This window comes from Lepisosteus platostomus, chromosome 3 (genome assembly GCF_059453375.1).
Source record: "Lepisosteus platostomus isolate fLepPlt1 chromosome 3, fLepPlt1.hap1, whole genome shotgun sequence".
Classification (NCBI taxonomy): Eukaryota; Metazoa; Chordata; class Actinopteri; order Semionotiformes; family Lepisosteidae; genus Lepisosteus; species Lepisosteus platostomus.
In genome coordinates, this window is record NC_142613.1 from 4819783 (window position 1) to 4832611 (window position 12829).

The window sequence follows — 12829 nt, forward strand, 5'->3', positions numbered from 1 at the left end:
CTAGGAGCTCTAAAATCTATTTAGATTGATGACATGTTTTCATTAACATTTATCATGAAAACAAAACTCACAAACATTGTGACCATTATATAGGACAATTATTGAGCTACCAGATTGTAATTAACCCCTTAATTGTGCTAAATAAACTACATGTAGGAGTTCACTTCACATACACCAATTATTATTTTTTCTACTTCATCAGCCAATTGGTAAATATAAACCTTTTTGGTTATTTAAGGAAAGGCCTGTTTAAATTAAACAAATATCAAGGTAAGCAATTATATTTCCCATAATTATATTAGGGGTTCACAAAACGTTTTATCTGCATAGTGGATAAAAAGGTAAATTTTTTATCACGGTGGTTCTGTACGTCTAAAATAATACAGTCTCAATAAATATCTGCAGTTGATTATTGTCCTGATTATAGGTAATATCAGTATATCAATATCAATATCAAACCACACATGGGAAAGAAACTTTGGAGTGACTTCAAAAATCAAAGTCTTAAATGTTATAAATGAAGAAGTGGAAATAACTCCACTAAGTACAAGGCATGAATGAGAAGCAGTCAAGCGTAAATTGTGGGCTCTCATCCACTTGTCTTCAAGGTCTGAGCCAAAAGTAGACAGGCATGACCAATTCAAAATGCTTCTCTTAAAAGATTTTGACATTTCATAACGTTTGAGAGACTGAAAGTCTGAGATCACTGGTTTGGCTTAAGGCTAAAAAATGGAGCTAATACTTTTTTTACTGAAAGTATTCTAAAATTAAAGAAAGGATTGTGAATTGTTTCAGGTTTCTGTGTTTGAGTAAAATTCAAGGTAACCTTTCAGCAGTATTCCAGGATATACAGTACAGTAGCTTTCACTTCACATTGGTAGCTTGAAACCTGATGCACACATACAGTACCTGCCTAGTCTTTCTTTTTAAAAGCAGGATTGGAAAAAATTAACTTCATGGTGGTCTGATGTAAAAGGATATTTTCAAAAGTATTTTTAAATATTGGAGTCAAATATTAAAAAAATACTGCCGGATATAGATTATATTTTATTATACAGTATGTGTTAATGTGCGATACAGTGGCGCAATGTTGAGCATTTCTGCCTTGCAACTCGGGGACACTGGGTTCAATTCCTGGCGTGCTGTTTGTGTGGAGTCTGAATATTTTCCCCGTGTCTGTGTGGGATTCCTCCAGGTGCTCCAGCTTCCTCCCGCAGTCCAAAGACAGTGGTAGGCTAAGTGGCTTTTGTAAAATTGGCACTGGTGTATGTGTCCGTGCTTCAGACATTTGTTAATGTATTAAAGCTGGATAACAGTGTACTGTACCTCATTTAGTGAGGTAATGCCTCCTTCTAGAAAAAGTAGTCTGATCTGTGGCAAGTTACTAGAGTTCTTTGTGGATTTCAGATAATTCCAGGTTAGGATAGTAACAAGTGTAAATACAAAATGCAATTCTAGCTATTGATTTTTAGCAATAGCGCTGGATCTTATCATTCTGTAAGTGGTTCACATACTTTTGATTTGATGTCACCGTGAAGGTTTCTGATCCTTTTGATATCACTGATAAAATAGACTTGAAGTAAGGACCTTTCTAATCCTGCTCTCCACTTGAGATAAGATGAAGCTGAAATCCATCTTAAACACTGATTTTTTTTGCATCCCCTACTAATAGATAAGCGCCTTTTATGGTTATCAGGAATTAGGATACTGAAGTCTGTTGAACTTCAGAAACTCTGCCTAATTTGGGTTTTAAATTTGGAATATATGGAGGTACACTATCAATAAAATAGCTACAAAACAAAGGATTCCAAACTTTTTCTGATCCGTAACTGATTCTGTTACAGTATGTGATGTTTCCTCTGTGCGTTGGGGATTGAAACACTTCAGGAGGGCACTGCATTTAAGAGGGAATATATATAAAGAAATGTAGGTATTAATGGAAAAAGAAGAACATGTCTAAATCACTTCAGTTTATTGGCAGGATAGATGTGCAAAGCAGTTAAAATCTATATTATATACTACACATATATAAAATATAACAGAAATCCTACCATAAGAGGTGTGTGCTCAACAGATAAATAAGCACTGAAATGGACATGCTTGTAGGTCTAACTTATAGACAGTGATGAAGACAATATAGAGTTGTGACAGATGAAACCAGTAAATTTAAGATGCAAAGATCCTAAATTGATTTATCGGGCTAGCACACACAGTCCCCTTACTTGTGCGGCTGCTCTAATGAAAGGGAGATTAATTAGGTAACACTCAGACAATGTCCTTATCAACACCTGTGATGTATTGCAGAAAGGAGGGTTGTGTTATGTGTACCGTGATGCAGAGAATCTAGGGATTTTAGAAAATCTAGGGATTACAGCTAAGAACCATGAGCCTCCCTGAACATAGCTTTGCTGGAAACACAAAATGTTGTAGTTGTCTTGCAATCAGGGCTGTTGTGTGCTGAGCTGATTCTGGCTTTGAGTGAGTTGAGGGTCGGACATATGCAAGATTAGCACAAGGGGCTGTTCTTGATGGAAATAATGGCACTGTCTCTTGTGCAACTCAGGTCCTGTCAGGAGACAAGGCTAAATATCTGTCTTTTACAGGGGGTACCCCCTCGCAGGATCTTTGTAGGAAGAGGTGCACTGATAAAGAGACCCTGGTCACTGCACCTGTGTTCAAAGTCTCTTCATTCTCTCTCTAGAGCCATGTTATCAGTGCTAGCCTTGAATCTCTAAAATAATGTGCTGAAACTGCTAGTTTCATCACAATATATTCTAATTGCATTTCCCACAATCATAATGGGGAAAGCTTTTGCATAAATTATATTTAGACATGCAGGAAATAGCAGAATGGTCAAATCATGTCAGTCTACCGAATTTCTCAGATTTCTCACAACGTGAAAGATTGGTCCATTTTTCAATGCATTGTAATTAGCTACCGGAGGAAATGACACATTTGTCACTCTGGTAGCAGACCAAAAGAAAAGAAGAAAAGAGCTGCAGTTACCAGAATTGCTAATCAGCCTTTTTGAATGTCCAGCTGATTGGTCCTATGAACAGAACTCTTCATTTTTGGAATGGCTCTGTCTTTACATATTTTCCATGTTTCTTTTCAAACTGCTACCCCTCTCCCCAGCACAAAGTACAGAGCTGTGGAAGAGGTGGCTTAGAGATGCCCAGCCCACCGCCGTAGCCACTGTCACATGTCTAGTCAAAGAAAACCTTTTCTGGCTCCATACCCATTCTGCTCGGGGAGAATAAAGCCAATTGAGCCTGGCTCTTTGGGAGCTCGTTGTCACAGATGGGTGCTAGCACAGCCCAGATTGCCACCAGCGATCTCAGACACGTGGCACCCTTGTTGACCTTGCAGGATTAACTATTTTCCCCTCAGATCAGCTGCTTCTGAAGCCCCGAGGGCCAGCGTCACAAAGCTGTTCCCAGAGCTATTGTGCTGGAAACCCACAACAGTGTCAGACTGGCAACAGAATGAAAGACCAGCTTCAGTGTTTGTTGTAGATGGGGTTCAGCATCCAACTTAAATAGATCTGAACACACCGCAAGACAAAAGGTTACAATAACTTTGGAACGAGGCAATTTCAAAGCTAAAGCTTCCAGATGCCTTAAAACTCTCTTATTTATCCAAAGAGCTGTACAGAGCTGTTTTGGGGGGGTGGTTCATACCATCTTTTTGAATATTTTCATGAAAAGGTGTGTTTTTTGCTTATTATTTTGGGATTCCTTAATTCATGATCAAAACGAACCAGGAATAAAGCGAATCAGTTTTCTCTCATGATGTCTCATGACATCTTAGATAGCTCACATCTTCCCCGCTTTTGTTAAATTCCTTTAAGAAATGTCCAATAAATCTTTTATGATGTATTTGTTCCTTAGTTAACTTCCTTAGTTAATTTTTCTTTATATTGATCATCATGGTCCTTGTGTTACATGAAAGTGTCCCATAGATGACATTTTATTTTTCAATGTTTCAGTTATTGGATCACCATAAGGGTTTGCTAGTAGATGCTTTCACCCTCCTCTGTGCTCCTACAGGGCCTGTTCTCCTAGACACTGGGCTTGTTATGTTTTTATTAGGATCAAAATGCAAACCAATTACACACTGGAGGGTTTGCTCTAAATCAAATAGAACGGCTGTGAATTTTAAACAGCAGATTACGAACCATCTGGGAGTGATGTGCTGGTACACTACAGGCAGTGGATTGCTTATTCGTGATTCTCCATAAATACTTTCCCCGCACTTAAAATTCTAGGTCGCTGTTTTATCACAAGACAGACGGGACTGTATACAAAGTGAGGCATACAGTGTCAGTGCCCCGAATCTCTTTTCTTTGTTAGACATTACCGCATCATTATTTTAAGCCTTCTCTTAAAATAAACAAGTAATTTGCTTTTCATTTTAACCATATCATCAAATGATCAAAGCCATAGAATAGTTTTTAACTGTTGTGTACTGAGCTGGTTCTGGCATGTGCAGTATGTTCAATATTTATACCTATTATCATGGTAGCTCAGGGAATGAAATAAACCTCCCATTGCACAGCAGTTCAAAACATTTCTTCATTTTTTTAGCTGTAGACTGTCTAAGTCAGCTTCAGGTGCTGCATATTTTAAAAGATTTGTACATTTGTGCAGTTAATTAGCACAAATTGTGCAAGTGCCTGCAACCAAGCTAAATCCAGATGGAACTATAAACTTTGGAAAGCAAGACTTATTACCATTCCTATGCAGGTGTATTAGTGCAACATCCCAGTTTGGCAATTTGGTCTGAGATTTTTGTGTGAAAAATACGCTCACCACTGCAGCTTTTTCCTATGATACTCTATGCTGGCCAGCCTGGTGTTGCAGTGATTTGCATTGCTTCCTTCCAGTGCTGTGGCCATACAGTAGTTTAATTCCAGACCTGGAGTGCTATTTGCATGGAGTTTGTACAGTATGTTCTCCACTTGTTCGTGCTGGGGTTTCCTCTGGGTGCTCTGGTTTCCTCCCACCAGTCCAAAACCATACTGGCAGGTTAATTGGCTTCTGGGAAATTTGGCCCTGGTGTGAGTATGTATGCATCTGTGTTTGTGTCTGTGTGTTGCATTGTGTGTCTGCGATGGATTAGCGTCCCTTCCAGGTTGTCCCCTGCCTTGTGCCCATTGCTTGCTGGGATAGGCTGTGGTTCCCCTGTGACCCTGTATTGGAAGAAACAGAAAATGGGTGGATGCTGTAATGTAAGGGTGCCTAGTCCGGAAGAGCCAGAGTCCAGCAGGAATGAGTGGGCACTCCATCAGTTTGGAAAGAACTGTGAGTTTTTGGTAAGTTAATGAGTTCAGTTAAAACCAAAATGTCCAGCTGTAGTGTTTCAGAAATACATACGTTTAGTATTTTCCTGTCATATTATCTCTAAACTACTCAACATAACCTGCCTATGCGGCCAAAAGCAAAATTGTTCCAAGTGTTCAAAAGTTGATGATTTCCGAGTGGCTTATGAAACCTGGTGGACTGTGGCTCTCTAGTACCAGAGCTGGCTGGGCTCTATGGTGTAAATAACATGCAGAATGTCATCGAAGGCGTGGTGACGTACAGTACAGGTGGGCTCTTGGAAGTTTGGCTAACCAGGTGGTAGAAATCGTAGTGCAGAGCTCTACAGTTCATTTTCCATTTTCCACCCCAAAAATATAGAGCTCATTTAAATTATATGGCATGCTCCAATATGTTGTCAAACATGTTCAGCGGGGGAGGTCTGGCTTAGTCCCTGTTTTACACGGTTTGAAACTTGCTCTCTATTTTTTTGTAGGAGAAGAGTTCTATGAAACCTCCCCGTACGAGCCTCCTCGCCTTGCTTCTATCATCTCAGGTAAGGCCAAGTGTTTCCTCTCTTTCTGTGGAGGTTTGGTGATCTGCGGTGTAAAAAATGAGGTTTTGCAAGCCCGCACTCTTTAGTTAATGTGAGGTTTTTCTGTTTTGGAGGAAATCCTTTACAGCCTGCTGTCCACTTTTGTATCGTGCCTGCAGGGCCCATTTTTCACAACTAGGCGTTTGAGATCCACATGTACAGTAATTGTTTTTTTGAATTGTGTGACTTAAGATTTGAATTTGATTTGAAGTTTGAATGCTCATTCACTGTTTGTCTAAGTACTGTTTATTTACGTACTTTATTTATATTTAAATATAAATGAACATTTGTTATATGTTGAAAAGTCCTATAAAAGCAGATATAACTCGAGACACAAACATGGGGAACTTTTATATTGACTTTGGTCTATGTTTGGAGTTATTTAATTTTCTTGGGGAAGTCAAAGATAAATGTATTCCAACTTCTGTGCAAGTCATGCAAAATAGGAAAATATTTTATAATGAAGCTTGTACTCTCTAAACTATCATGTTCTTAAATTCATTTGAAATTAAAAAAATAGAAAAAGGTAAATGTACTAATGTCAGCCACTACATTTTTCAACAGAAGTGCATTGAATGAAAACACATTATGTGCCATGTTTTATTTTTTTTAAATGAGTGATTAAATAATGGTTATCATTATTAATGGTTATCATCTAATTTGAGAAACCTAGTCTCTAATTTTCTCAAATTGAGAAACACAGTAAAAGCTCAGGTATTAATTGTACTTGGCCATCAAGTGTTTTCCAAAGCAGTAAGGTTATGAACAGCATTCTAAACTAAATCAATTATATACTGAGCGTCAAAAGAAATATACCACTTGTGATTGCATAGCTGTAATTAGGAAAAGACAAACTTATTGCTAAGGGACACTGATATTCAGCAGATATTACACAGGTCAATGTATTACTGTATGGTGATTAACATTTCCCAACAAGAGGGCTGATCATCAGGGGGTTTACTGTGAAAATGACAGGTTAGCAGTGTGTGGCCACTGTTGAAAGCCATATAAACTGTTCATCTTGTCTTTTGTACCAGGCTTTAGATCTTCAGATCTTTAGATTTTCAACTGCTATCATTTGAGATCCGTGACTCTCATAGAGCCTGGATAAGAATGCACCTGTTTCCTGATCTCTGAGCCATATGTCATGCCAGCTCATCACACTTAAGTTTAGTGTGGTTCAATGTGGCTGTTATCTCACAAGAAAGTCATTGTTACTTGAGCGCCACGAGAACATGCATTGTCCTACTGCAATGTTGTCACATGAAGATGAGCTGTCAGCAAAGTCAGTATTTGAGTCCCAGGATTCGATCAGTGTAGTGCTGCACAGTCAGGTGGCCAATAAGTGCCCAAGTGTTCTATAGGCACTAGACTCTTCTATGACGAGTATAAGACTTGGACTTTAGCACCGATCTTGGTGTTTGTGTTTAGCTACATCATCCTGACATCTTAAAAACTGTTGTCTTTGACACCCAGTTGACACATTTTGGCACTGATTTAGTCCAGCCACCAAATTGCTGATAGCATGATGGTGTTGATCCCTTCTTGATTTTCACCAAGGTTGACATTCAACAGCTTAAATTATGCATCACCTCTGCCCGAATCAACTCCCTCAGTAATGACCAACCATTATAGATACTCAGATATCACATTCATTATGAATGATCAATTAATCAAAATGACCTCCAAAACAATTAACTGCTATCCAAAATCCATATGCTGTACTTTAGTTTCTAAAAAGGTACATAGGGAAGTACACATACAGTAGGCGACAGAAATGTCCTACACCAATGATAAGGTCAATATCGAGAAATAAAGATGTAGGAGACAAGCCAAGGTTGCTGAAATGCCAGAACATGTATTGGTGGAGGGTGTATAAAATAATTAGACTACTGCCAAGAAACTTTGGACTGACAACATAGAACCTGGAGCTTCCATTCACAAGAGAACAGTGCAGTAGTGTCTAAATAAGATGGCCATGAATGGGCCTGTGTAGACAGATGTGTTCTTTGACAACTTGCCCTCAGAATTATCTGCTCAAGAATAAAGAGGCTGCATTCCTTTTATCTGCCTGCACACTCTTATCTGTGTTTTTTTAAATGCTTCCCAGCATGATGACCAAAATTGACCAGAATATTTCAAATGAAGAGTCATTCGTAGATTTTAGAATTTTAGAACATTTTATAATCTGTTAAAATGATATAGTTTTCACGAGGTAACCCTGCATTATTTCCCCACACTATGTGCTCATGTAAGGATTGCATGAATAAGTTAATCAATGTAATGCAATTTTTTAATGATACTGCAGCAGAGAAAAATAATTCTGCACCATGTATGCTACCATACAAGTGTGCTACAGTAACTTTTATTATACTAATCAAATGTCTCAATTTTTTTAAAGCACCTCTATGATTTTACTTGAAATTGTCTTTTGCGGCAGTTGCTAATTAAACTTTAATTGCCATTTAATGTTTCGAAGCACTGTAGCTTCACTCAAGGGACCGACCTTGCTTATGAGTTCTATCGTTTAATATGCAGGTTATTGCAGTGAGCTCATTAGGAATTTAAGCTTCTTGTTTTGCATACACAACATTCCTGCATCGATGTTACTGTGGCATCAATTTAGGACTCCCACACTTAATGCAGTGAGAGTTATGATCATAAAATCTGTTGACTTAAGAGCTTGTAGAAGATCATTGACTTTAAGCCATTAGAAGATCTATACAGTAACTTGCAATCAGTTCCTTTCAGCTGACTCAAAAAAGATACCTATGGGATAATAAACCTGGCTAATATTTTGCCTGGAGCTTTGTATATCAGCAAACACATCTTTTGAACATCAGCTGAAGTGCAGTACTCCATTTTCATATCTTGAGGATACAACTGAAGCTTATTTCTTTCATTAGAGTCTGGCATCACCTTCCTTGCTGCTAGGCTCACCCGAGCAGTAGCTGATGAGTTAGAAAAGTTGCTGGGTAAACACACAGTGTGGGAGAAGGTTGTAACAGGAAGAATCTACTTTGTTTCAGTGTTTTGCTCCCCAAGGTATTTTCAACCTTTTTCTATGAGCAAACAACCTGCTGAAAAGGAAGGAAGTGAATTGATTTAACAACCCCGGTCTTTCTAACCCCCCCATAAAGTTAGTTTTTTTCTGGTGTGTGTTTCATATCAAATGAGCTGCTTATTTTTTATTTACATTTTAGTCACATTTTCTTAGATCTCTGCTCAAAATATGACCTGACTTTGCCCAAAATATTTTGGAGGAATAATGTGTATCACATGACCCCAAATAAGTAGTGTAGGTTTATCAGCACTGTCTCACAAAAAAAAACAGGTTTTCCTCCCCAGAATTCTGTTGCACTGAAGCCTCGTTAGTTTTTTAATAGTCTTCTTGCATGGTCCAGAGTACTGGAAATGTGAAAAAAAAACATTATGAGATGCAGATCCAAACAATTAGGGTTATACCTCTTATGTTGCTAAATACTGTAGGCTGGGTAACATGGCTGAACCTTCTTTTTGCTTATTTACTTCTTGACAAGTTTTGAGACATGACATTATTATACAGTACATGAGATTAATCCAGCTCACTAGCTTCAAAAGTGATCTTTCCTTCAGTTCCATGGCTCCTCATTCTGTCCTGCTGTATGCCTGATGTCATCCGAACTATCGGACAAAGTGCTTTTTCTCCCAGACGTGGATGCCCTGGAGAGACCTGTAGCTGGAGTCCCTCCAGCAGGAGTGAGTGACATCAGACAGCCCTGTCACACCAATGGGAAGGTGCAATCGGGAAAGCGAGCAAACCTGGGATTTATATTGAATTGATTTATTCAAACACAGGACAGTAAATAAGGAGAAGGATGAATGCTGTTGGTTTTCTTAAATGCTGTCGACAACCTGCAGTGATGCAAAAAAAACATTTTTTGGACTCTTCCTAAAACCTGCATTAAGAATAACCTTCCATCTGAAATTGGGAGAATGCTTTTAAGTGACACATGGATGTATCAGCTAAGACTGGCGTTTAGCCAGAGCATCAGAGCAAGACAGAGCTCAGGTCGAACAGAGTTTGAATGGCAGAACTCCAAAGCACAGCAGACGTTGTATGAAAACAATACTGGCGGAACAAATTCTCACCCCTTGGGACAGATTTCTGCCAAAACCTGTGAGCCTGGCATTGTGGGTTAGCATGCTCAAACCACCTGCCTACCTGTATTTACTGTGAATTGATGTCCTTTCTGCGTCAATGATGCGTCGAAGGTCTGCTTTACATGGTGTAGTTTGTAAGTTTTCTGAAACATCAGCATGAAACCTTTCAATAAATGCTACATAATTTCTGTTGATGCTTTAGCTAATGAAAGAAAAAATATCTTTTGAGCAGGGGAATACTACAGAATGTTTGTTTTTGTTCTCTTATGTATGTATTTTTATATAAAAATGAGCTGCTCATTTTTGTTTTCTTAAACCTCTGCCCCAAATATGTCCTGGGGTATAGGGAGAATAACTTGCGTATCAGATATCCCCAGATACAGTAAGTGTTGAAGGTTGCACAGTTCTGTGTCTCAAAAAAGTTGTTTTTCCTCCCCTGTTTTCTGATGCACTGACTCCTCATTATTTAAACCACAGAACTGGTAATCTGTAATCCTATTTGAGAGAGACAAGGTTGAAGACGGTCGGAGTCATTTCATTGTGACTACGTTGATCATCAATTGCAAAAAAATTTTTCAGTCATCCCCCTCAGCCTGTAAATCCTGATATGTGTAGCCATAAAGCAGAATTCCGGCTGCTCCTGATGACACAGAGAGAGACAGTAAAATATGAGAGTCTATGAAGGGATGGGATTTTTATTACATGACATGGGATTCATTTCATGGGCCATTTCAATAGCAGGCAAAGTTATGATTTCTATAAAAAAACTGATGTTGTTTGTGGCATGGTGGTGCAGTGGTTAGGATTGCCAGCTTACCAGCACTGGGGTCCTGAGCTCAATTTGTGTGGCGCTGTCTGTGTGGAGTTTGTGTCTTCTACTCATATTTGTGTGGGTGTTAATGAGGGTGCTCTGTTTTTCTCCCATGGTCCAAAGACATACTTGGATGTTAATTGGCTTCTGGAAATATTGGCCCTGGTGTGAGGGTGTATGTGTTTGTATCTGTGTGTCTGTCCTGCGATGGACACATTTTCCATCCAGGGTGTATCCTGCCTTGTGCCCGTTGCTTGCCAGGATAGGCTCGGCTCGCCCGTAACCCTGTTTTCGATAAAGCTGTTTGGAATGGATGATTGGACTCCAGTATCATAGAGTTCCCTTTTTCTGTACAGTATGTGTACCACACTTAGTGTTTAAGTGATTAAGTTTACGTGTTTAAATGTACAGTAGCTTCCAGTTACTGGCATTTTTGGTAATGTAAAGGAGAAATGCATTTATTTTGTTCCCTTGCTTAACAGTGATGAATGCATTTTATATAGTACATTGTACATTATTATTAACTATCTGAAAGTATATAATGTCAATAATAGTGATCTCTAGAGGGTGATCATATGTTTTTTAGATTGTTCTGTCCAGTGTTTTCTAATGTAGTGGCTCAGCATAGTGTGTTAGTCCCTGGTCTCCTGGCTGTTGGGTTGTGGGATCAAGTCCCTGCTACAGACACTGCTGTTATAACTGTTAAGAGTGGTACTTAACCCCAGTTTCTCCAGGCCACCCAGCTGTACAAATGGTGACCAGCACTGTTGGGATGTGTCCCATCCAGCAGGGGGAGTCATATGCTCTCTTCTTCTGTCTGCTTAATGTCATGCAAACCCTGATAAACTCTGGCTCGTGAGCTGATTTGACTCTGATGTGGAAATGACCTACTGCTCCTGTGATACTATAGGCCAAAAAGGTATATTAAACATGAAACATTCCACGGAGGCTGACACTGCGTAGTAGAACCATTGGCATTTTACAGACTGCAGGCATTTGTACTGATGAAGCAGAAAAGCAGTGCATTTATTATTTTTAATTGAACCTGTCTGACTATGCAGAGTTGGATAAGGCAAAAATCCAGCACTTGATGGCTCACATAAGGGCCTGCAGTAATAAAACCTAAAATAGTTTAAATGATTGTGCAATTATGATATTATATGTATCTTTGCATATGCATTTTTTTGTTTAAAAATATTGTAGGTTTGCACATACAGTAAACGATCGCACACAGATGCCTGATGTTAAAATTTTACAAGTGAACAAAGAAAATGGAAAAAATAAAGTACTATTGATTTCAAATTCTTTAATGCAAAGTCTATCAGTGGCCCATGAAAAGTTACTTAATTTCTGAAAGGAATCATCAGCATCTTATAGTTTCATTTGCGAACCATAAATTAAGGCCAGAAAAACAAAATATAAAGAATGTAAATGATACGTTAACAGTAAAGGACTGCAAAACAGAAATCTGTGTCTTAACAGGAATGAACCACATCTTCAGTTTCTTCTGGGCTTTAGCTACAGCCCTTCTCAAGACTTTTACAAGTGATTTACCAGAATCAGGTGCCATCTTTGTGAAAATGTTTTGATGAACAGCCCATTCAAATGTATTTATTGAAACTACTTAATGAACCTACAGTATATAAATTTGTGGCAATATGTGTGTCTAAAGAAACATACATTTTTAAAAGAAACAATTACTTCTCACAGTGATCTCCAATGAAAACCTGTAGAGAAAGTTACTAAGTTATATTGTTTCCATAAAAAATTGAAGAAATAAATAATATTTCCTTGTGGCCAAATTCTGAGACATAGTGAGGTAAAATTCCACTTTTATGCTGATGGCACTCAATTTTATTCTGTTCAGCTACAGTAAATCTGATGCTGATGTGCTGTAGTTGTCTCAGTTTTGACCAACTATTTTACTGATTTTTAGTTTTAGGTGTAACAAAACTTTTTGTATTTAAAGTGGGACAACAC

At 38.5% G+C, this 12829-nt stretch overlaps 1 protein-coding gene across 2 annotated transcripts in view; it reads left to right on the top strand.

The window, feature by feature from the left end:
• gfra2b (GDNF family receptor alpha 2b) overlaps positions 1-12829 on the top strand; it is a 107537-nt gene that overhangs the window by 25095 nt on the left and 69613 nt on the right. For both annotated transcript variants that reach the window (XM_088624026.1, XM_088624027.1), the window contains exon 3: positions 5797-5856. In XM_088624026.1, the coding sequence (XP_088480152.1) occupies positions 5797-5856 (60 nt within the window). The remainder of the gene's footprint in view (positions 1-5796; positions 5857-12829) is intronic.